The sequence below is a fragment of the Neodiprion fabricii genome, chromosome 7 (assembly GCF_021155785.1).
Source record: "Neodiprion fabricii isolate iyNeoFabr1 chromosome 7, iyNeoFabr1.1, whole genome shotgun sequence".
NCBI lineage: Eukaryota > Metazoa > Arthropoda > Insecta > Hymenoptera > Diprionidae > Neodiprion > Neodiprion fabricii.
Window position 1 is genome coordinate 13,438,093 of NC_060245.1, and position 24,656 is coordinate 13,462,748.

At 37.7% G+C, this 24,656-nt stretch overlaps 1 protein-coding gene across 1 annotated transcript; it reads right to left on the bottom strand.

Moving 5' to 3' along the window:
* Nucleotides 1–20,697: 20,697 nt before the first annotated feature.
* Nucleotides 20,698–24,315, bottom strand: LOC124187040 (uncharacterized protein K02A2.6-like). The gene has a single exon (XM_046579286.1). It carries the CDS (start codon nt 24,313–24,315, stop codon nt 20,698–20,700), a length of 3,618 nt encoding a protein of 1,205 aa, XP_046435242.1.
* Between the last annotated feature and the right edge of the window lie 341 nt (nt 24,316–24,656).

Sequence of the window (24,656 nt, forward strand, 5' to 3'; positions counted from 1 at the left end):
TGGAGCTGTGGAACCATACCTTTTGAGGAAGTTGAGCGGACCATTCAAGACAGGCTGTGCAAAGCTCAAACCGTGTACGTAAAAGGAGAAGAAAAACGAGATTGGTTGCTCAAAATCGTTCCGAAAGTTCAAATCATCGATATGTTGGACTTTGACTGCCCGTCGCTTGAAACCCTGCAAAAAACTTCAGCTCTGAGATGCGACCTTCACACCATACCCAACGCAATTTGTGCAGCACGAAACGTTTGCATACTCCAGAATTGGCTACAAAATCATCGTACTGTCCGGATGGCGAGGCTGTACGATTTGTGTTACTGCGCAGAAGCGTCTACAAGAACGGTCCCGCATTCCTGGCGAATATATCACCCTGGTCATGACACTGTTGAATAGAATTATTGTACTATTTTTTGTGAAGTAATTGTCAACCGTACTCTAAAAATTGTACTCAATAAAACTGTTTTTTTAAAGAATATTCATGAAATAATTTTATACCTTCACCTCAGCTCTTAAGAGAGAATTTTTTTCAATACGAAGCTTATGTAAGATTCGACCTTGCTCTCCATCCTTGACCGAGCTGTACTCAAACCGAGTTATGTTTTGCATTCCTAGAGCGATAGTAACCCAACACCGCAGATCCTTGGCTCTGTACCGCGGCTATCGGTCGACCTTGCACTCCGGTCTGAACCCGTCCAAATACTCATCGTAGAGTTCACATTACATGACGGAGCTCGAAACCCTCCGTCGTTGCTTAGTGGTGTTCGGAGTAGCATTTTCTTAGGTTTTGAGACTTAATTCAAGATACAATTACAAGGTACGTAGGATTAAAGGTATACAAGATGGATAAATGAAAAAATATTCATAATTTAAATCTTTTTTATTGAACGTAAGACTTACACAGAACATTGGATATTTGAATATTATACGTATACAAATTCAAGTTGACCGTACGGTCCGCCAAGATAGCGTAGATGCAGCCGTATCTCCTTACTGGCTGTCGTCACCTTCTGGAACAAATCTTTATTTTCGTGGAGGGCTTTGTTCAGTCGGTTGGGCAGAAAAATCGTGAAAGCGTCATCCAAGTCCAGAACGATTTTGTCTCCAAATTTCGTTTTAACCCGACGTACGCCACTGACCCGGTATTCGAAGTAGACTTCGAGGTCCGAGAGCTTTTTCAACGGCAGAAATGTCTCCAGACGAGCAACTTCGTTCAATTTTGAAAAGTCCATTGTCGTTACGGTCCAGTTGTAGGTGCTCGAAATCTCTTGTAAGTTGATTGAGGTCGGATCTGATTTTCAGCAGATGTTTTACTTCTCCAATATTCTTGAGGAGCAGTTCTAGTCGTTTCCTCAACTCACGTTGTTCCAGAGCACTTCTCAATTGCAAGAACAGCTTCAGACTGACGATGAAGTTTTCACTTTTCGCTTATATAACGTTCCCCCACCACATAATTTGATGGAGGGTAAGGAATGTCACGGGGCTGATATCAAAGTTTGTGTATGCGCGCGCACCTTTTGGCATTCCAAGAGCGATAGTAACCCGACACCGCAGATCCATGGCTCTGTACCGCGACTATCGGTCGACCTTGGATATCAAAACCGACATCCGAGTAAGTGAAAAACAATTTTCAGAACCACTAATTTCGGAATGTCACGTGGTTGATAAGGTGGGAAAGGAATGTGAGGTGGTTGATATCAAACCGACATCCGAATAAGTGAAACAAGATTCTCGGAACCATTAATTTTGGAATGTCACGTGGTTGATAAGGTGGCGTGACAAAACAATGCGTTCGACAAGTTTCGACTTGACGGCGAGCGGCATGCGGTCAAAGGATTTCGGTGCGACGTTGAATTTGAGACAAACAATTCTCGGAACCATTAATTTTGGAATGTCACGTGGTTGATAAGGTGGGAAAGGAATGTGAGGTGGTTGACGTTACACGTCAGCAGTCCTACCGTGGGAAAGGAATTCGGAGTGGTTCATGTTACACATCAGCAGTCCTATCGTGGGAGAAGAATGCGGGACGGTAAAAAAGTTCTCGCCCCCGCTGCGCCCTCTACCGTTGGCAGGCAAGCACTACAGACCTTTGGTCGGTAAGATTGTCGGTAAAACAGCACGATTTTGACCCTTGATCGATACAACTTTCGGTAAGGTTGCACGGGGTCGGTAAGATTGTCGGTAAAACAGCATGATTTTGACCCTCGATCGATACAACTGTCGGTAAGGTTGCACGGTTTTGACCTCAAGCCGGTACGGCAGACTGTGACGTCATCGCGGAAAAGGGTTTGAGTCTAGGCTGCGCGGAGCGGCTCGGTCGGTAAGTGTCGGTAACAGGAAACTGCGTGTAGAACCCGCCTTGCTGTACTACTAAGGTCATATACAAAAATACTATTTTTGTGTTAGCGTTTCAGCCCGGATGGGGGCCCTCCTCAGAACGATATAATTCAGAACATCCTGTAATGATTGAAATATGACCGCTCATTGTATACGGCACGATTGGATTAGGTTAGATCCAGGGAGTGGGGCACCTGGTCGCAAATTCAAGGAGAAAATTAGGTGGCTTGGTCTACGTTTCTCCAGGAGGAAGGAGGCGCGGAGGTTCTGCTCTCTAAAAAGAAATCGTAATCGATCCAAAATCGACCAATTAAAAATAATAAAGTGAATCTAAAGTACGAGGACATACCTTTTAAATTAAAAATTAAACACTCCAAAAGCCAAGCCCAAATTTAAAAAGAGACGATATAGAACGAAGAAATGATAAAAGTGCAATAAAAAAATATAATGCCTTGACGAAAGACGGTTATTGACAATTATTTATAATCTCAATAATATCCACCAGTTTTAACCATGTACACTGTTTCAAACAATATACACCTGGAATGAATGAATTGTGGAAAGGATGAATGAATGAATTTTAAACCTAATGATGGCTCATGTGTGGACATATTGATAAATAAATTAAAATTTTCACTCTACTATTCATGGTTTATAAAAGATTTTTAATATTGATTTCGCATAATTTTCAATTTTCAAATAATCTTATAATTGGCGCCCAACGCGAAGGCTCGAAAGCTAGCAAAAAAGTGTGAATGATTAACACGTTGAGCGCCATGTCAGTCATCGGTGGCTGACACTAGACTTTCCGTTCAGGCCGCGTCAGCCATCGGTGGCCGACACTAGACTTTCCGTTTAGGCTGCGTCACCCATCGGTGGCTGACAGCGGCGCGCGTGGCCTGAACGGGATTGTCTTAGAAATACGCGTGGCGCTCAACGTGTTAAGAGGTTGAGATAGAATTGAGAATTTTCAATTAATTGCATGGGTAGAGGAAAACGAACTCCAGTTTCTAGACCGAAAACTACACGTAGCGGCCGAAATATTCAATATAAAAACATGGCACCTGGTTCGACAAATTCAAATTCAGACCGTGAAGACAATGCGACTGGAGGTGAGGGAGGTGATGATTTGAACAAATTGAGACTAGAACGACAAAAATTGGCTGACCAACAAAAAGAATTGGACAAGTCTTTGCGTGACAAACAGCAGCAGGATGCGATGATGGCAGAAATTCGACGTTTGACGGAGGAAAATGATAGACAACGTCAATTGGTAGAAAGATTGTCGGCAGTAGAACCAATTCAACAAAATTGAAATATTGAAGGAAGGTTAGTAGGAGGTTTGATAAACCAATTGCAATCATTTTAAATGGAGATAAAAGTACCTAAATTTCTGGGGAGGATAACACGAATCCTAGAAAATTTTTAAACGATTTGGAAAGGTATTTCGATGTGAAACACGGACCGGCTGAACAAAAATATTAATTATTCATGGTGCATGAAATGGTAGAGCTAAAATTTGGTTTGATGAAAAAAAAAGTTGGTTTAACGATTACGAATGTTTTAAAACTGCATTTTTAAAGGAATTTTATTCCGTAGCTATAAGAATGAGGGAAAAATTCGTTGGTCGATGCGTAAATTTAAAGGAAGTAAAAATAATTTGCAAACCTATTTTTTGAAACATACTAAAGAAGCTCAGTATTTTGAACCGAAGTTGTCTGATTACGAAATAAATTACAGTATTATTCAACAACTGCCGGTTGAAGTGAGGGAATCGTGAGTTGCAATTGATTTTTCCGATGATAATAGAGTTGAAGCCGCGTTAGCTCAGCTAGATTTAACTTATGAAGAAAGAGAACGTGAAAAACCTCGAAATTCATAGTCTTATAGCAACAATTCGTATAATACCAGCGAAATCAATAAACCTGGTCACATTAACGCACAACCGAAATATCAACAGATTAGTCAACATAACGGGGTATCTACAAATCCAAATTTTCAAAATACTGTACCATCAGCTGTTAGTGTTTGTTTACCCAACACAAGTTATCCGCCACCTACTCACTTCGGACAAAATCAAAGGTCGAATGGATATCATTTACCAACAGCGAATCATAATAATAACAATAGTAATAACCAACGACAAAATTGAAACTGACTATCGGCGCGTTGAGTGTAGGTCCAATAACGTGTCGTGACCCTTTTGATTATATTACGGACCTATCTTATGGTGTCAACGGTACTGAAAAAAATGTCCAAAAAAATTCAAGATTAACTGTATCAAGATGTCCACATGTCTTACAAGGAAACGTTTTCAGGTGTCCCCCTCCGATTTCGATGAAACTCTGTTATGTTATAGAGGGTCAAAATCGATGACATGCGTATTTTTTTTATCGGCCCAAACTCATTTTAAAGGGGTGAAACACCCCTCCAAAGTTGACCACCTCCCAATATGATTTTTCTGTTTTGCATACAAGGAGGGGATTTTGATAACTAATAATGATAGTAATAAATACCTTGTCAAAAGTGATGAAAAACACACTTCGAATAGTCTCAAGAACTCCGTATTTTAGGGGTTAACTTGTACATACAAAGTTCATTTTTTACATTAGAAACAAGATGTTCATTGGAGCTCAATGAATCCAACAGCACTGTGAAGAGTACAGCATGCAAGAATACAGAATACGTGCTTTCAATTTTTTCCCAAAAACTGAATTCTTATCGACTTTTTTCCCAATATTGCGGATTATGTATCTAGTATTTAGCCATGAATCATTGAATAACATTGTTTGAGGCTCGCATTCATTCTGGCATCGCTCTCTTATCATTTTACTGTTTCATCATTTTTGTCAAGAAACGTAAATATTTTTCATTTCAAGCAGACTATCAACTACTCGAAAATTCGATGTGTGTCATATGTAAACAAGTCAAATCTCTACTTGAATTAATTCTATGGCACAGATATTTTTTTTAACGATTACGCGTATCTTTCGGATATTTTCACTATGAAAAGTCGTGAGACCATTCAGTGCTTGTTAATACGTTAATAACAGAACTTCGAGCAGTTATTGAACTTCTTCTCACGTTTGCAATGAAAGTGAATCCAATAAACGTTATTAAACTTCTGTGGGCAGCATTTGAAGTAATGATTATACCCGAGTTCCCGTTAACAAATGATGGACGTGAAATAGTATCGAACTTCGAAAATTTTATTACAAAGCATAACAGAATATAATAGTGTGGAAATGATTGAGGAAAATTCTTTTGACTTTGAAGACCCTATAAAAATCTTGAAACGTTCACGTTCAGTGGAAGATGCAGATTTTCAGGAGCCTTCCGAAGGACCTGAAGATCGCTGTTCCGAAGATGACGAACCTTTAAGTTTCGATTATTAAAGAAGAGCTGTTGAATGTTGGAGAAGTGCAAAGACAAAAAAAATCGCTCAATTGATACGGTTCGTCATAGATATAAAAAAGTCAAATCAGTACGACAATTGCGTCGTTGGGTACACCAAATCAACCAGGGAGGGACATACATGGAAAAATTGGCTCGCATATCAAAGTATACATTGCAGAATATGAAAAATGCCATTGACGCAGGCTTGATTGTTCATGATACGGATCCGCGAAGATGGGCTTTACAGGCCCAAAGAGTTATCAGTCATAAGGATTTTCGATTTAAAGCATCGCCAACGTGGTTACTTCACTTTAAGAAGATCCATTGCATTACTAGCAAAAAAATAAATAAATTCGTCACGCAAAAATCAGTGGAAAATAGTGAATATTTACACAAGAGTGTGGAAGAATTTTTGAAAAGAGCTGAACCCTATATTTCGGAATATGGATTACAAAATCTCTCTATCTAATAAAAAAGTTTCAAACAAATGAACGTAGAAAAAGATTATAATAACAATAGTGAAAAAAGATTATAATAACAATAGTATAAGCATGAAGTTGGCGGTGGGCCGAGATCCCGAAAATAAAACAAAAAGCATCTAGGAAACCCTTTGACAGCTGTCATCGGCTGTTTATGACAAATATCTTCATAGGTGTCTGTTTCTGACGCGCAAAAAATGACCATGCAAATGAAAATTATCAAGATGATTCCCGACGGGAATTGTTTTTTTCGCGCGTTGGCGTGTTGTGTATACGGCACTCAAGATCGACACGCAGAGGTGAGACCGAGTATCGTTTCAAATATAGTGGATAATTGGTCTACAGTTACGGGTTTTATTACAGGTAATGAGTCAAACGGTGCTGTGATTAGAGTCACCTGGTGATTACAAATCACATATGAATAAAAATGGAATATACGGGGAAGAAGCAGAATTAGTTGCAGCTGCGGACATTTTTAAAATATGTTAAATCGTGTATCGCGAAGAACAAATTCATCCACACCGGATGGGATCACAAAATGAAACACAGTTCTCGCTACTCTTCACCGGCGACGGAGACAGTGGACACTTTGATGTCTTGCAGAACCAAAATAAAATTCAGATAGTGAGTAATAAGTATGAAAAGTAACAATCAAATGATAGTTAATCTAAATATATCACCAAACAGTCAAAAGGACAGCCAGGATTTACGATGACAATGGAGAAAGAAGGAGTTTCAAGCAGCAGACAAGGCGATGAAGATGGTGGATGGTCGGAAGTATCACAAAAGAAAGAGAAAAATAAAATTGTACGTGCGAAGAACCAAAGAAGCCATAGAATAATATCCATCAAATATTCGTATAACTAGGTAAGAGGACAACCAGGATCGATATTGACCACAAGAGAAAGAGGTATTTTGCGGAATGAACAGCAACGCCGATATAGAGAAAAAAATAATATAAAGAAGGTGATTTTTGAGAATAACCGGCAGAGCGGTAGTAAAAATAATTCAACGAAGGGTGTCGAAGAATTAGAAGAATCGATTATGATGATTGATTTGGAAAATAAATCAAGAGGACGACCAACCAATGTGATGGACATAGAAGAGCGAAAAATTAGACGACGGGAACAGCAGCGAAAATATAGGGAAGCGAACAAAAATATCATACTGGCTTTTCAACCAACGAACAGAAAGGAGGAGTTTCAACCAGCAGACAAGGCGATGGAGACGGTGGATGGTCGGACGTATCACAAAAGAAAAAGGAAAATAAAATTGTAAGTGCGAATAACCAAATAAGCCAGAGAATAATAATAAACAAATATTCCTATAACCAGGCAAGAGGACGACCAGGATCTATGTTAACCACAAAAGAAAGACGTGTTTTGCGGAGTGAACAGCAACGCAAATATAGAGAAAAAAATAATATAAAGAAGGTGATTTTGGAGAATAACGGGCAGAGCGGTAGCAAAAATAATTCAGCAAGTCAAGGAGATAGATCGATATCAATAGAGAAGGAACACCAATTTTCAACCAACGAATGGAAGCTTGGATTGATGAAAAAAAGAAAAGCGAGGATAGAAGGAATTGAAGTGGATAGCAAGAGACAACGAGATGAAACGACAGACGAAAACGTGTGTCGACGACTTATAAGCAAGAATAACGTGTCGGAAATTCATGTTTGTGATGAAATATTAAGTGACAGTGATACGTTGAAATCGATGGAGAAGGAACTGTGTGTATCCAGCCAAACAATAGAAGATAGCAGAGACAGGTTGGAATTAGACAGAAGCAGAGAACGAGTGGAAGCAATGAACAGTGAATCAATCATTGCTGAGCATCGTTACAACGGGGATATTGAAAAAGGCACTTTTAAAACTGTAGAACAACTACACATGGGTGAAATGAACGTAAAATGTAAACATTGCAATGCAGAAAGGTTCAAATATGAAAGAGGAAGGGTGGCAAATAATTGCTGTCATGGAGGAAAAATAACATTACCACCATTAACGGAATATCCTGATGTACTTCAACGTCTGCGAGAAGGGAATGACGAAGTATCAAGACACTTCAGACAACATATACAATCATATAATGACGCGTTTGCGTTTGCATCATTTAATTGTACCGTGGCAGATCTGGGGAATTCAGGACCATATGTGATGAAAATAATCGGGGATGTGAGTTACAAAATATCTACAAGTTTAGAGACCGCAAACAATAACCGACCGAGATATGGACAAATTTACATCTACGAAGTACAAACTCAGAGATATTCGCATCACGTTGATCCAATGACTTTTCCATTACTATTTCCGAGCGGTGATTTAGGATGGAGCTATAATATGAAACACGTAGGAACAAACAAGAAAATCTCTCCTGTTCAATATTATGGACATCGATTGGCCTTACGTCGAGGCGAAGCACAGAATCAGTTGTTGCGGAGCGGACGATTGACACAACACTATGTGATTCACGCATATCTCACAATTGAATCGCAGCGTTTATTGTTTTTAAGAAATAATCAGAAGCAATTGCGTGTAGAATGTTACAAAGAAATGACTGATCACATATCAAATAGTGAAGTGAATACGTCGGATCGAACAAGACTTGGGAACCAAATGATTTTACCATCATCATTTTCCGGCAGCATGCGACATATGCAAAAGCAGTACCAAGATGCAATGGCAATAACAAGGAAAGTTGGACGACCGGATTTATTTATTACAATGACATGTAATCTAAGTGGCCGGAAATATGTACGGTATTAAAAGATTTTCCTACAGGTACCACTGTAAACGACATTCCAACAATAGCTTGTCGAATATTCAACATGCGGCTACAACAGGCACTAAAAGAAATCGAAAGCGGTTCAGTATTTGGAAAGATTGAAGGATACGTATACACAGTTGAATTTCAGAAAAGAGGCTTACCGCATGCTCACATACTATTTATCTTAAATAACAATGACAAACTTTTGACTCCAGAAGCAATTGACAGTTTTATATCTGCAGAAATACCAGACAAACGAATACATCAACAACTATATCAATCTGTCACATCACACATGCTACACGGCCCTCACACATCCAAAATACCATGCTGGAATTCGGTAACGAAGTCATGCTCAAAGAAATTTCCGAAAGACTTAGTGGAAAATACTGATATAAGCGGTGGCGGTTTTGCAAAGTATCGCAGACGAAAAAATACAGACATAAACTATTACCGCAACCGCGTGGAAGGAAGAAATATCCAAGTAGACAACAGCATGGTTGTGCCTCACAATCCATACCTACTTGCAAAGTACGACTGCCACATGAACGTAGAATATTGTGCGTCAATAATGGCTATTCAATATGTCTTCAAGTACATCCACAAGGGACATGATCGTGCAAGAGTACAGATAACTGATTCAAACAGCGAGAGTGATGGTCAGCTAATAATCAACGAAATACAGGATTATGTAGATTCGCGTTACGTAGGACCGATGGAAGCAGCTTGGCGTATACTAGAACTGCCAATGCATGGACGAAGTCATGCCGTCACACGCTTACCTGTACACCTACCGGGGCAGCAATACGCAACGTTTGAGGAAGGTAGAGAAGTCGAAGCCGCTACAAATGAAAAAAAGTGGAGAACCCATCTTATTGCATGGTTTGAATTGAACAGCATAGATGAAATGGCAAGAAATATAACTTACGCGAACACGCCAGATTACTATTCGTTTCAAGAAGCAACAAAAACGTGGAAAAAAAGAAAATATGCATGTAAAGTAGTTAGTAGAATGACAAATGTTTCACCAAGGGATTCCAAAAGATTTCACCTCAAATTAATCCTTGGACATGCGACAAATGCAAGGAGTTTTATAGATTTACGCACTGTAAACGGGAAGAAATGGAATACATTTAGAGAGGCTGCAGTGGATATGGGTTTAACTGCGACAAATGACGAAGCTTTCAAAATATTCGACGAAGCTGTTTCAATACTTATGCCGAAACGGTTACGTCATTTTTTTGTGTGGTATTTAATCGGTGAAATGCCATCGAACGCGATAGATTTATGGAATACTTACAAGAAAGCACTATCTGAAGACTTCGTGGATCAGCATGAAAATAGAGCACTATGTGCAATTGAGCATCTTCTCAGAGCTAAGGCAAGATCATGTGCAGATTTTTACTTACCAATACCGGAGATAATTTTCGAAAATGAAGCGGAAGAAATAACAGTGGAAAATATAGAAACCTTTGCAAAGAAAGGCAATGAACTGGTGAAGCAATTAAACAACGATCAGAAAATAATTTATACACAAATTTTTGATAATATTATGGATGACAAAAGTACTGATAGAAAGCAAGAAAAATGCTTTTACATCGATGGATCAGGAGGAACAGGAAAAACATTTTTATACAACGCATTGTACTACATGTTGAAATCTGAAAAAAAAATGTTGCATGTGTTGCTTGGACAGGTATAGCAGCCATCTTACTACCATATGGCACAACCGCGCACAAAACATTTGGATTACCATTGACACTGCAAAATGAAGGAACAATTTTCACAAATGCAACGATGAAGAAAAAAAATACAAAGTATAGATGTATTTATATGGGATGAATGTTTGATGATACCGAAAATTGCTTTAGAATTGATCGACAGAACGTTAAAAGATATAATGGAAGACGCATCACCGTTTGGTGGGAAGACTATAATGCTAGGTGGAGACTTCAGACAAGTTTTACCCATTGTGAAACGAGGAGGTAAACAACAAATAATAGAGGAAACAATTAAATACTCTACACTTTGGAGTATATTTGAAAAATTAAGCTTGAAAAAAAAATATGCGAGCAAAGGAGGATGCCGCAAAGTTTTCAGAGTGGTTACTTAATATAGGTAATGGAGAAGTGGAGTTGTTTGTACCAGAGAAAGAAATACAAAGCAACAATTTGATAGACAATTTATATCCAAGAAATTTGCCACTTGATGAATTAACAAACAGAGCCATCTTAGCTCCATTGAATGTCGAAGTTAATCAGTTAAATACAGAGATACTACGCAGAATGGATGGCAATATATTCGAATCAAAAAGCATAGATTACGCAACATTACAAGGAATTGATACTGCAGATGCAGCACTTGACGAAGAAGCTACTCTGCGATATCCGATAGAGTATTTAAATGGATTAACGCCATCAGGTTTACAATCACACAATCTACAGCTGAAAGTCGGAGCAATTGTGATGTCATTGCGAAATTTATCAATATCAGATGGTTTATGCAATGGAACACGGTTAGTTGTAAGAGAAATTCACTCTAGAATTTTGATTGGTGAACTTCTAATCGGAGAGCGAAAAGGGCAAATAGTAGAAATACCAAGAATTAAATTAGATACGCGGGGAGACACAGATATGCCATTTATCCTCCATAGGCGACAGTTTCCAGTCAGGTTGGCATTTGCAATAACTATAAATAAATCACAAGGACAAAGTTTTGACCACGTGGGAATATTCATTGACCGACCAATCTTTGGACATGGTCAACTCTACGTTGCATTGTCACGATGCAGGTCGAAGAAAGGTATAAAAATTCAACTGAAAAAAAATGAAAATGCAATAAAGAACATTGTGTACAAGGAAATTATTGAATAAATACTGCATAATGTATATCCATCAAGGCCACAAACGAACAAATAAACATGGATAAACTTAAAAGAAAAATGCACGGGAGGTGATAGGAGTTCGAGAGTCCGAGGGGTTGACCCCCTCTACTAACTCCACCGGGACCTCATACAAAGAAGGAAAAAAAAGTACTGTATAGAGGAGAAAAGAAGCGAAAGTGAAAGAAAAAGGAGAAGAGAATACAAATGAAAGGAATACAGAATCAGCAACGAAAGGAAAACCAACAAGAATATAAAAATCACTGAAAAAATGGACAACAGAGAAAAGAGAAAGAAAAGCCAAGAGGAGCAAGAAGATGCAAAAATAGGTAGCAGCATAAAACGATAAAGAGGAAATAAAGCACAACGTATGGAAATTTAAACAATCGCGATTTGTAATTGGATGTTCAAATACATAAATCATTTCCACTGAGTATTTTCTTATTTTGTGATTATTCAGATGTAAATTCACACGTGTCGGTCATTTGGTGAAAAAGCCGAAACGCATACAATAAAATAGAAACTTGTGAAAAAATAAAAGTTAACCTATGAAATTAGGAAACAAATAGCAAGATTAGAAAAAAGATATAAGGATGTATTGACTGAGTTGAAGGTGAGAAAAAAATGTAAATTATCCGAAATAAAAAAATTATAAAAGTACAAATTTGTTGATGTAAAATTGCAAATATTTCTACGATATTCATACCATATTAAATTTCTAGATAAATAAAAGAAATATATAAGTACATATCTATTATACCTATACATGCAACAACAAAATTAATTACAAATAATTATATTCCGACATTTGACAGTCCAAATGAAACACCGTAGCTGATAAAAAGAAGCAAAAAAATAAGAATAGGTGAGCGCTACCCAGTTTAGTGATATTTTGTTTTGTAAACAAATAAATTAAATCAAACATGCCGAACAAAGTAAGTATATCATTGGAAATATGAATGAATAAATAGCAAAGTAAGCAGTATGATAAAGTTAATGAAAATTTCTCGAAACAGGACAGCGACGAGGTTTTGCAGCGGTCGAGCGAGAAAATACCAAGTGAAGCATATCGATATAATATAATAGTATGTAAATCCAAATCCAACTCAGCAGACCAAAGAGCCGGACACTTTTTGAGAATCATTACCAGTGAATTCTACAGCTAGCCATTAAAAATGGAAAAATAATTACTTATATACAATCATTTGTCAAAAAAAGAAAAAAATATCGACATTTGAAAATACAGTCAAACACGTATGAATCCCTAAGCAAATAATTTAACGCCTCTTTTAACAAAACAAGATGACGGATTAGATGATCTGCTGTGCGCAGCAGCAGAAGCAGCAGAGGAGGAGCTGTTGTGTTCAGTGCCTGGCGTCGTTTTGTGCCCGTGTCATTGCGATCTCCGTGCGAGCCGCGCTCGAACGATTCGTCTCCGCAGGGATGCCAAATCTCGCGTAGATGAGGAGGCGAGCGCGCATCACGCATTTTTTAAAACAGTCGAGTTAAGTCGTCCGTCTAGTGACGATCGTGAGTGACGCCGTGCGTTCTCTCGTACCACGACCAAAAGACGAGAGGCCCAAATCTCCTCTCGTATACGTTCGCTCTACGGAGTAAGGTAGATGAGTACGGCCCGAGTGTCTCTCATTCTACACGGGACCGAGTGCCCATACACGCATACCAAGGGTCTTGCACCCTTCCATCATACAACGAGCCCGAGCGCTCTTGGTGTACTACCAACACCAATCATACTCTCATACACGTTCGCTCCTCGGAGTAAGGCAAATGCAAATCATACGAAATTCGATCGAATCGAATAAAACGAAAATCGCAATACGAAACGCACTCGAGATCGCGGTGAGTAAATTGTGATTTAACAGGGAAAAAAAAAAAAAAAAAACAAACAAACAAACAATCATTCTGCTCAAAAATTCGGAGCCATCAAACTTAATATTATAAAAATATATATTTTAGGGAATCACAGATTCAATATTTACAAGAGGAAACGGGTGACAAAGATCCATTTAATCAGACGAATCACTACTGTTACCAGGAAATTCTGTGTACGGATTACAGCGATGTCGATAGCTTTGGAGATTGGAGCTGATAAAGAAAAAAAGGTTTGTTTTATCAACCAATCCTCATGGACCTCATGAATAGCTCTGAGGAGCTCTAAAGAAATGTTCGATTCTTCTTCACGAGAACGGGAACTGACTCGGGCGAAAATAGTTTCTGGGGAAACTCGCAAATAAACAATTGAATCTACTCTGAGCTCAGACGAGCGAAAGCGAATATCGAAATTTTTCATCAATCAATGAAATTCGAAGTCAACTTCGAACTAAATTTAAAGTGAAAAATGTTAAATAAATTTATTTGAAAAAACAAAGGATTGATATCAATTATTTGTACTTATAAACCAGACGCAGTAGACTCTATATCTCTATACGTAGATATACGTAAAAAAATCTGAAAATAATAACTATAGCAAAATAAGTCGCCGGGTGCAATTGGGGTTGCATGGCATCGGGAGTTTTGTACATGTGAGTGGATTCGTTTACGAAAATAATCTGAGCAGACCTACATAGAGAGCCAATAGCAATGTCGGGTTGATCGGAAACAACCGACTAGACAATGTGTAAGGAAATAGTGAGGCACGAAGCGCCGAACAACGAGGCGCGCAGCGCCGAGTGCCCGACGCGCGTAGCGCCGAGATGAGGTTGGCGCGCGAAGCGCGCAAGAGCGAAGCCCCTAGTATATATAATTCTGATCAGAGTGGTTTCCAAATAGAGATTCATTCTGGACGAACGTTAACGGAAGAAGGAACTAAACAAGTGTCGTACATAGTACAATTAGTAACTTCAACAACGCACAATTATACTATACAGCCTACAATTTTAGCGGACGGAAAATTATTATCTCCTTCATTTATTGTTTTGAAAGAACCATCCGGAACGTTCGGACCTATAGTTGAACAATATTTTTTCAGACCGCCAAATGTTTTCATCACAGCTTCCAAATCAGGAAAACTTATTTCAGGTATAATAATTCTTGTTTCGCGCTGCATATATTCAAACGGTATTAATCACAATGATTCATTACAGAGCATTTCAAGATGTCGTTAGAAGAAGTGTTTATCCCAAAAGTGGGACCGAAGAGTCTACTTCTAATTGATTCTTGGAGTGGGCATTGTTCTAGAGTTGTGCAAGCGACAACACTCCCAGACAAAAAGTTGACGACTTTATTGATACCGAAAGGAACCACTGGAAAAATTCAACCTCTCGATGTTTTCGGCTTCCGTATATGCAAAAATTATATTCGTCATTTTTCAGACACCGTAGTTCTTCTTGATTATGATTTAAATTTACATTTAAGGAATAATAAAATAAAATTACAGTCTTTAGTTCACAACCAACTGTCATCTCCGCGATATCATAATTTGTCTCGTTATGCGTGGCATAAAAGCGGGTTCATTGCAAAGAAACCTGATAAATTTAATAACCCCGTCGATTTTGCATTTGGACAGTCATCTCATCCGAATTGTGAAATCGAAGGTTGCACGAATGTCGCAGTAATCAGATGTTCTTGGTGTAAAAAATCACTTTGCCTACAGCATTTTTTTGATGAATATCATTATTGTACCGACTATCATCCATAAAGCGATTTATAGATGAACTTGGAACTTGCTTTTGTTCAAAGGGTATGGCCACGGTAGAGGAAGTAGAATCATGTGCATATTCAACAATTTTGTATTATATAAAAACGTAATTTATTTACAAAACTATCTACAGGTGTATTTAGTGTATGAATTAAAGTAACAAAAAAAAATTTCTTCATTCATTTTTTCAATGCAAAATGGCTAATAATCACTACTTGTTTTTTGTTTATCTTTTTCCCAGCCCTTACCCCTCAAATATCTGTGCCATAGAATTAATTCAAGTAGAGATATGACTTGTTTACATATGACACACATTTTCGAGTAGTTGATAGTCTGCTTGAAATGAAAAATATTTACGTTCCTTGAAAAAAATGATAAAACAGTAAAATGATAAGAGAGCAATGCCAGAATGAATGCGAGCCTCAAACAATGTTATTCAATGATTCATGGCTAAATACTAGATACATAATCCGCAATATTGGGAAAAAAGTCGATAAGAATTCAGTTTTTGGGAAAAAATTGAAAGCACGTATTCTGTATTCTTGCATGCTTTACTCTTCACAGTGCTGTTGGATTCATTGAGCTCCGATGAACATCTTGTTTCTAATGTAAAAAATGAACTTTGTATGTACAAGTTAACCCCTAAAATACGGAGTTCTTGAGACTATTCGAAGTGTGTTTTTCATCACTTTTGACAAGGTATTTATTACTATCATTATTAGTTATCAAAATCCCCTCCTTGTATGCAAAACAGAAAAATCATATTGGGAGGTGGTCAACTTTGGAGGGGTGTTTCACCCCTTTAAAATGAGTTTGGGTCGATAAAAAAAATACGCATGTCATCGATTTTGACCCTCTATAACATACCAGAGTTTCATCGAAATCGGAGGGGGACACCTGAAAACGTCTCGTTGTTAGTTACTGTTTTGGGGATTAAAATACATGCACTTCTTGATACTGGCAGTCAAGTCACATGTATATCCGAAGAATTTTTCAATCGATTAATGACAATAAAAAAATTTAGATATTCTCCCGGTTAGTAGAGTAATGGTAATCCCAGCTATTGGACGAAAAACTATACTGTTAAAAAACAAGTTTTCTTACAATTGCATTTGACAAATCAAGTTATAGAATATTCATGTCTTGTAATTCCACATTTATCTAATCGTATAATACTTGGTAATGATTGGTTATTGAAAAACGAAGTGATAATAAATTACAAAGATCGTATGTTGGAAGTCAGCGGTGTTCATATCGGTATACCAACGGTGTTGTTTGATTTGGAACCTTCAAATAAATTGGTATCCTCGACAAATAATGAAGTAACTTTAATTAAACTAATAAATATGCAAAATGTTAATTTAAATTTAAGTGATGAAAATGATAAACTTGTTATTGGTGAAGAAAATTGTGGAGTTGATGTGTTTATTCATAATGAACAACCACACTGTCATTTAGAAAGTAAAATTGAATTGATAGTTGATGAAAATAATATTGTTAATGATAAAGATGTTGATACACAGCATCATAATTGTGAAATGCATAAAAATAATTTACCTCGTGAAAATGATTTTGTCAAGTTAGTTAAGGCCATTGAAATAAATAGTAGTCATAAACAACTAGAAGAAACAAATGAGGAAGAAAGATCTAAAGAAAAATTTAAAGAAAGATGAAAGATTTTTAATACATGGAGAGGATCATAATTTTTTTAAAGAGTCTTCAAACTTCGTGCATAGTCTAACGACACTCAGTAATTTACAGATTGAAACTGTTTGTGCACTTCTTAAAAAGTATCAAGTCTTGTTTTCCAATAAACCCGGATGTACTCAAGTATATCAACATGAAATCAAAGTAACTAAACCAAATCCAATTGTACGAAAAACTTATCCAATTCCTTTAGCCTTGCGAGAGATAGTAGACACAGAAACTAAAATTATGATAGCTATGGAAAGATTGTTAAAGAACTTTCGTAATCGACGAAAGCAACAAAAAGTGAAAACAAAGATTATTCTTGATGTGAATGATCTAGTTGTATTAAAAGTACCACTACCCTCTAATGCAGCTGATAGAGTAACTCATAAGTTTTTTCACATATATCAGGGACCATATAAGATTACAAAAGTGATTGGAAAAAATGCGTTCGTGTTATGTAATCCAGAAAATTCAAATGGATTAGGACAGCTGAGAAAATGACAAGGATGAAGAATCATAGGATCTTCCTCCTACGCTGTAAGAAAGAAGGAATAATGCCTAAGCACCTAAATTTCTCTAAGACTACCTTTGAAAATATTAATTTTAATCTGTCAAAATCAATAACTAAAGCTAAACAACTCACAACCGAGTTCCAAACATCTCTATTGAAGTTAGAAATCAATGATGTTCACATACATATCATCAATTCTGAAAGGACTATGATTAACCTCGCTGAAAAAATTAACCTAAAACTTGGAAGTACTTTGGGAAACAAATTTTTTGAATCCCAACATCGGATGCTTAACAATAAATTTATTGCTATAAAGAACAGGAATATCAATAAATTCACTAATTTACTCGCTCATAAAAAATCTTTGAACAAACATAAAAACTCTTATTCAATTGGAAAAACTACCAAAAAAAATTGGTTAATTAATCTAACTGATACTCCTATTCCAGAAAATGTTACTGAAATAATACAACTAGGTCACAAATTCGGTCGCACATACAACAAACGTGATCTTCCAGTCTTCAACCTTATTTCCAATTTTGAAGAAAAAATTACGAGTTTTTCAAATGAGTCAAGAAATCAAGCTAGATCCGATTTCACCAACCGTGTACTTGTTTTCCCAAAGTACCCCAAAAACAACTTCAATAATTATGTCACTGATCAAAAAATCCGTGAGACCATGATTTAAAAAAAAAATAACCCGGAAATTATGATTCTAAAAGCTGACAAAGGTAATACGTCGGTTGCTATGTACAGAGACACGTATAATGAAAAAATGAGACAGCAGCTTTCTGACACCACTACGTATAGAATTACTAGATATGATTTGTGTAACTCCCTACAAAATAGGGTGAATAAGCTCACTTTTAATTGGTTTACCTCTAAACTTATAACCAAAAATCTACATCGAAACATTTCTACGTACAATAGTGTCCCTCCACGCGCATATGGGCTTCCAAAAATTCACAAAGAGGATGTCCCTTTAGGAATAATAGTCTCATTTGTTAATAGCCTGACCTATACCTTAGCCAAAACTATCAATTCATGGCTCACCACCAATATCAAACCTCCCATCTCGAGAGTTAAGGACAGTTTTTTATTAGTTGATAAAATTAAGACATTGATTATCCCGGACAATTACACGCTAATATCTTTAGATGTAATTTCACTGTTTACTAACGTTCCTACAGATCTCGCACTGCGTGCAATAAACAACCGTTGGGCTTCTTTAGAAAATAAGATCCCAATTCCCCTTAGTGAACTTGAAAAAGCCTTAAAAATATGTTTTGACTCCGCAATTTTTAAATTTAATAACGAGACTTATGCACAACAATTTGGTTCGCCTATGGGATCTCCTCTTTCGCCAATCCTGTCAGACCTCGTCATGGAAGACCTGGAAACTTCTTGCATAAACGATCTAGGTTTTAATTTACCGTTCTACTTTCGATACGTGGATGATATTCTTACTGCCGTTCCAAATGAAAAAATACATCACATTCTTAATATTTTTAACGGGTACCATCCTAGAATACAATTTACTATCGAAACAGAAGAAAATAATGCCATCAGTTTCTTAGACGTATTGTTGATACACAGCAATAATAATATTAAGACAGATGGGTTTCACAAAAAAACATGGTCGCAAAGATACTTGAATGTTAACTCTCACCATCCTTTGTCCTTCAAAATAGGCACCATCTTCAACCTTGTTGACAGAGCTATCAAACTAGCTAGTACAGAGTTCCAGGAAAAAAACCTGGCGCTCATATACAATGTACTAAGATCGAATGATTACCCTCATGGCCTATTACAACAACAAATTAATAAGAGACGCTCCTACATCAACAACATACTTGACCATAATATTGACTCTGCTCCCGTTGAAGATAACAATAGACCTGCTACTACATATATCCCCATTCCATATGTAGCCGGCCTATTTGAGTCACTTAATCGTTTATTCGCTAAATATAATGTAAAGTTTGTTGGAAAAAATTCAAAAGACCTACAACTAGTTTTTGATACAGGCAAAGACAAGATCCCCATAGGCAAACGATCTAATGTCGTGTATAAAATACCATGCAATGACTGCAATCAAGTCTACATAGGTCAAACGGGTCGACATCTCAATACTAGAATTAGGGAACACCAACGCAACATACATGAGACTGAAGAACGGCACGCAGCTCTAACGAAACATAGTATCGATAAACAACACACATTTAATTACGACAACACAAACATCCTTTGTGAAGAACACAATTATTATAAAAGACTGTTATTAGAAATGTGCAACATTGTAGGTCATACCAATTCGGTTAATCTCAGACAAGACGTTGAACATTTAAGCAATATTTACAAACCTCTAATCTCTGCCCACACAACAAATATTGTTTAACCTTAACTGTTTTTAAAAAAAAATCATTTTGTCTCCATTTACAGTCCTTTCTACATAACTTTTCTTACAAAATATTTATTGTTTTTCTGTATAATTGTTTATAATAGGTTCACCTTCACTCTGGATTATATTGTTTTCTCCCATCAGTCGTTATTCACCTGTTGACCCAATTGGTTCAACCAACAATATTTCGTTAGACATGAAGAACTTAATTATAAAGAGCCTACCTCCACTTAATTGACACCTGTGAATTAATTTCATTGCTAAAACGACCTTCTTTAATAACCTTTTAACACTATGACATACTGACTGTGAAGAAACATAGTTCTTTAATCTTTTTAATTAATGACTACTGTAATGTTTTGTAATGGGGCTCTCAAATAAATAACACTCGGGATCAGGCTTAACACTATAGAATAATTTTATTAGGAAACAAGTAAATAAGGTGATTGCGTGTGTCACGCTCAGCGCTCGCTGACCAACTGCCTCGCGCTGTACCGTGACTACATACATTCTTACTTAGTATTTGTACATCGAGTAACGTCGTAAACACTACAATTCCTCCCTTTTGAAATACTGTTACACTTAGTTTTTCAATCGGTTTGAACGACGTAATACAATATCAGATTTGTTCGTTGTTACCTTTGGCACTGACTTATTTATATCATCAATCTCGGGCGTGTATCGGATAATTTGATCGACATGTCGTTTCCATGTTTTGTTGGGTGCGGTTTCTACTAGAAACGTTACCGGTGACAATTTCTTTGTTATTGTACCTGGTACCCGCGCTTTGCTTCTAACGCTAAAATCTTCAACCATCACCGTGTCACCTATCTGGAATTCAACAATTCGACTGCTTTTTCTTCCCGCTATCTGTGCAGATTGCTGTTTCTCTACGCTATCCAATACACTCGGTCGTAACAAATCAAATCTAGTTTTAATTTCCCGTTTGTACATCATAAACGATGGTGATCTGCCAGTTGTACAGTGTTCTATTGATCGATAGTCGAATAAGAAAAGATTAACTGCGTAGTCTAGAGGTTTACCGGTTTGAACAATTTTATCGACTTTGTCCTTAAACGTGCCTACAAAGTTCTCAGCTGCACCATTTGTTGCTGGATGGTGCGGTGCTGTAAAACTCTGTCTAATACCATTTATTTTACAAAACTCTTGAAATTCTTTACTTGTAAATTGAGTACCGTTATCGGTAACTACGTGTCTTGGTAAACCAAATCGTGACAACACTTTTTTTACCTCCTCGAGTACTCGCGGTACTGTGGTACTTTTATTCATATCAATGACCTCTGGCCATTTCGAGTACGCATCAACAATTATCATAAACATATGTCCGTGGAATGGGCCAAGGAAATCGATATGAATCCTACTCCAACAATTATCTGGGTACGGCCATGGCGTTAACGGAACACTCGGTGGTTTCTTTCTTTCTTGCACGCACACTCTGCATGCTGCCGATACATTCTGGATATCGTTATCGATATTCGGCCACCACACGTGACTTCTCGCTAGCATTTTCATCTTTACCACACCGAAATGTGAGGCGTGTAATTCACTTAACACACTGTTTTTCATTGATTCTGGCGCTATTATGCGATACCCCCATAACAAGCATTCTTTTTCGACATACAGCTCGTCTCGTTTCGCATAGTATTTCTGTTCCCTTTCACTCAATTCACTCACACTTGGCCATGTACCGTTTACATATCGAACTATTTTATTTAATACTTTATCTTTTTTTGTCTCTTTGGCAATTTCTACCGCGCTTAATGTTTGTAACGACTCTGATATATAGTTTATTGATGATAATTCGTCATCGAACACTGGAGTTGCATCTTTGATTGGAAGTCGTGAAAGTGCATCACAGTTACCATTTTGCTGTGATTTAATATATTCAATATTGTAATTGAATCGTGATAAGAAGTATGCCCATCTTTGCAGCCTACTTGCTGTTAAAGGGATCTCTTGCTTTGGACCAAAAATAAAAACTAAAGGCTTATGATCTGTTCTCAACGTAATCTCTTTGCCGAATACATAATTATAAAATTTCTTAAAGCCGAATACAATTGCACTCGCTTCCTTATCAATTATCGCACGACTCGCTTCTTTCTCCGGAATTATTTTAGACGCGAACGCTATCGGTCGCTCGGTACCGTCTTTGTATTTATGTGACAGGATCGCTCCTAACCCGTATGTGGATGCGTCGCAGGACAAGATCAAATCGGTGTTAGGATCGTAGTGTGCTAACACTCGAGGCGATACCAACTCCCCCTTGACCCACTCAAACGCTTTGTCACATTGTTTTGTCCAATTAAAATTATCTGCTTTCGTACACTCATAAAGACATTTCAGTTTTTCTGCTCTCTGTGGCAGAAATCTCGCGTAGTAAGTGATCAACCCAAGAAATGAGTCTGATTGTTTTTTGTTTACCGGCGTTGGTGCTTCTATCATTGCTTTGACTTTGGTTTTTGATTTGTGAAGCCCATTCTGGTCTATAACAAAACCCAAAATGTCCAGCTTTTCTTTGAAAAAATCACATTTGCTAATATTTACTTTGAAACCATAGTCTTCGAGTCTTTTAAATACAGCGTTCAGCGCTTCTAAATGCTCTGGGCCCGACGCAATACCTTCCGGCATTTTGGTATACCTGTAGAGGCCTTTGTGCGTTATTATTGTCAAGTAATCTCGACTGCTCTCCTCTACCGGGATCTGCATGTAAGCATGCTGGAGATCAATCTGCGAGAAAGTTTTACCGCTTCTTAGCGCTAAAAAAATCTCATCGATTAATGGAATTGGGTGTCTATCTTTAACTAAATTTGGGTTTAACGTCAACTTAAAATTTCCGCAAATTCTTACTGTGCCGTCTGTCTTTATTACCGGTACAATGGGTGTAGCCCACTCGCTGACGTCCACCTTCTCTAGATAGCCTAATGTTACCAGTCTATCAATCTCGTTTTCGACTTTACTCGCTAATGCAAATGGCAAGTGTCTAGCTTTCAATGCGACTGGCTGAGTATTTTCTTTTAACGTTAATTTTAACATTCCTTTATTATATAAACCTGGACCTTTACCAAACAATTTTGGAAACTTCGTTGGGAACCCCATCGTTTCATTTATTCCATAAATTTTGTTACACATATCTGCTCTCTTATTCAGTTTTAGAGGCCATAATCCAAAAACTTTTAGCCATTGCCTGCCAATTAACATTGGACCATCTCCTTTCATTACTCTCATTCCCAGTGAGGCTTTCTCATTGCCTATCTTTACCTGCAAATTATCCAGTGTTCCCACATGCTCTAAAGGTACCTTACCGTATGCGTTTAATGGACTACTAATCAACTTTACCTCGCAATTTGGAAAATATCTGTCTTTATCTCTCTTAGATATGATCGTTGCATACGAACCTGTGTCCATTTCCATTTTTAGAATCCTATTATTAATTAATACATCCAGATACATTGGTTCGGCTGTTATATTATCGCTACTGAAATTTGCGTTGCTGATGGTCATCCTCGATGATTTTCTCTCGCGGCCATCATCCATCATGAAGAAATCGTTCTTGTCCCCTTGTTGATCCTCAGACTCCTGCTCAAGGTGTTGTACCGTCTTTTGTGCTGTACACACCGTCTCCAGGTGCCCTTTTCTTTTACACGAGTTGCACGTGCTGAACCGGTGATAACAATCACGAGCCCAGTGGTTGTTTCTTCCGCAGCAGAAACATGCTGACGAGCGCCTAGTATTTGCGCTCGCGTTTTCACTCGTCGAGCGGTTACCCCTATTCATCGGAGCTCTGTTCAGGTAACGCTGGTTGCCGCCCCTTCTACCTCGATCTGCACCCCTTCCTCTTGTGTGAAATTGTCTCTTGTACTCTGGCTTTGGAGCCGAGCTTATTTTGTTTACTATTGTCTTTGATGGTTCTCCAGCTGCTTGGTCTGTCGATGACGCATACTTCTCGGCTGTTTCCAGCGCTGTTGCCAGTTTGTAGGCTGAGTCGTATGTTAATTTATCCTCGCGGAATAATAACGTTTTTGTAGTGTGATCTTTCAGTCCGCACACTAACTGATCGCGTAATGCTATTTTCGCGTCACCGAAGTTACAATTAATCGATAAACTTTTTAATCTTGCCGCAAACTCCGACACTGACTCTGTTTGCGATTGTCTCGCTTGATAAAAAGTACATCTTTCCATAGTCTCTGACGGCTTCGGGTTGAGATGATTATTTATTAATTTCACTAATTCTTCAAATGTTTTGGTGCTGGGTTTTTCGGGCGCGTATAGATCACGAACAAGTTTATAGGTATCGGGACTAATTTTCGTTAGCAACACTAGTAGTACAGCAAGGGGGGTTCTGAGTACAAACACCTTCTTTACCGACCGAGCCGCTCCGCGCAGCTCAGACTCAAACCCTTTTCCGCGATGACGTCACAGTCTGCCGTACCGAAGGTCAATTACCGACAGTTCGAGGGTCAAAATCGTGCTGTTTTACCTACAATCTTACCGACAGTTGTATCGATCAAGGGTCAAAATCG

What these genes read in the sequence shown, in the direction of transcription:
- LOC124187040 (XM_046579286.1), bottom strand. Translation starts at nt 24,315, where the DNA reads ATGGAAAGATGTACTTTTTATCAAGCGAGACAATCGCAAACAGAGTCA.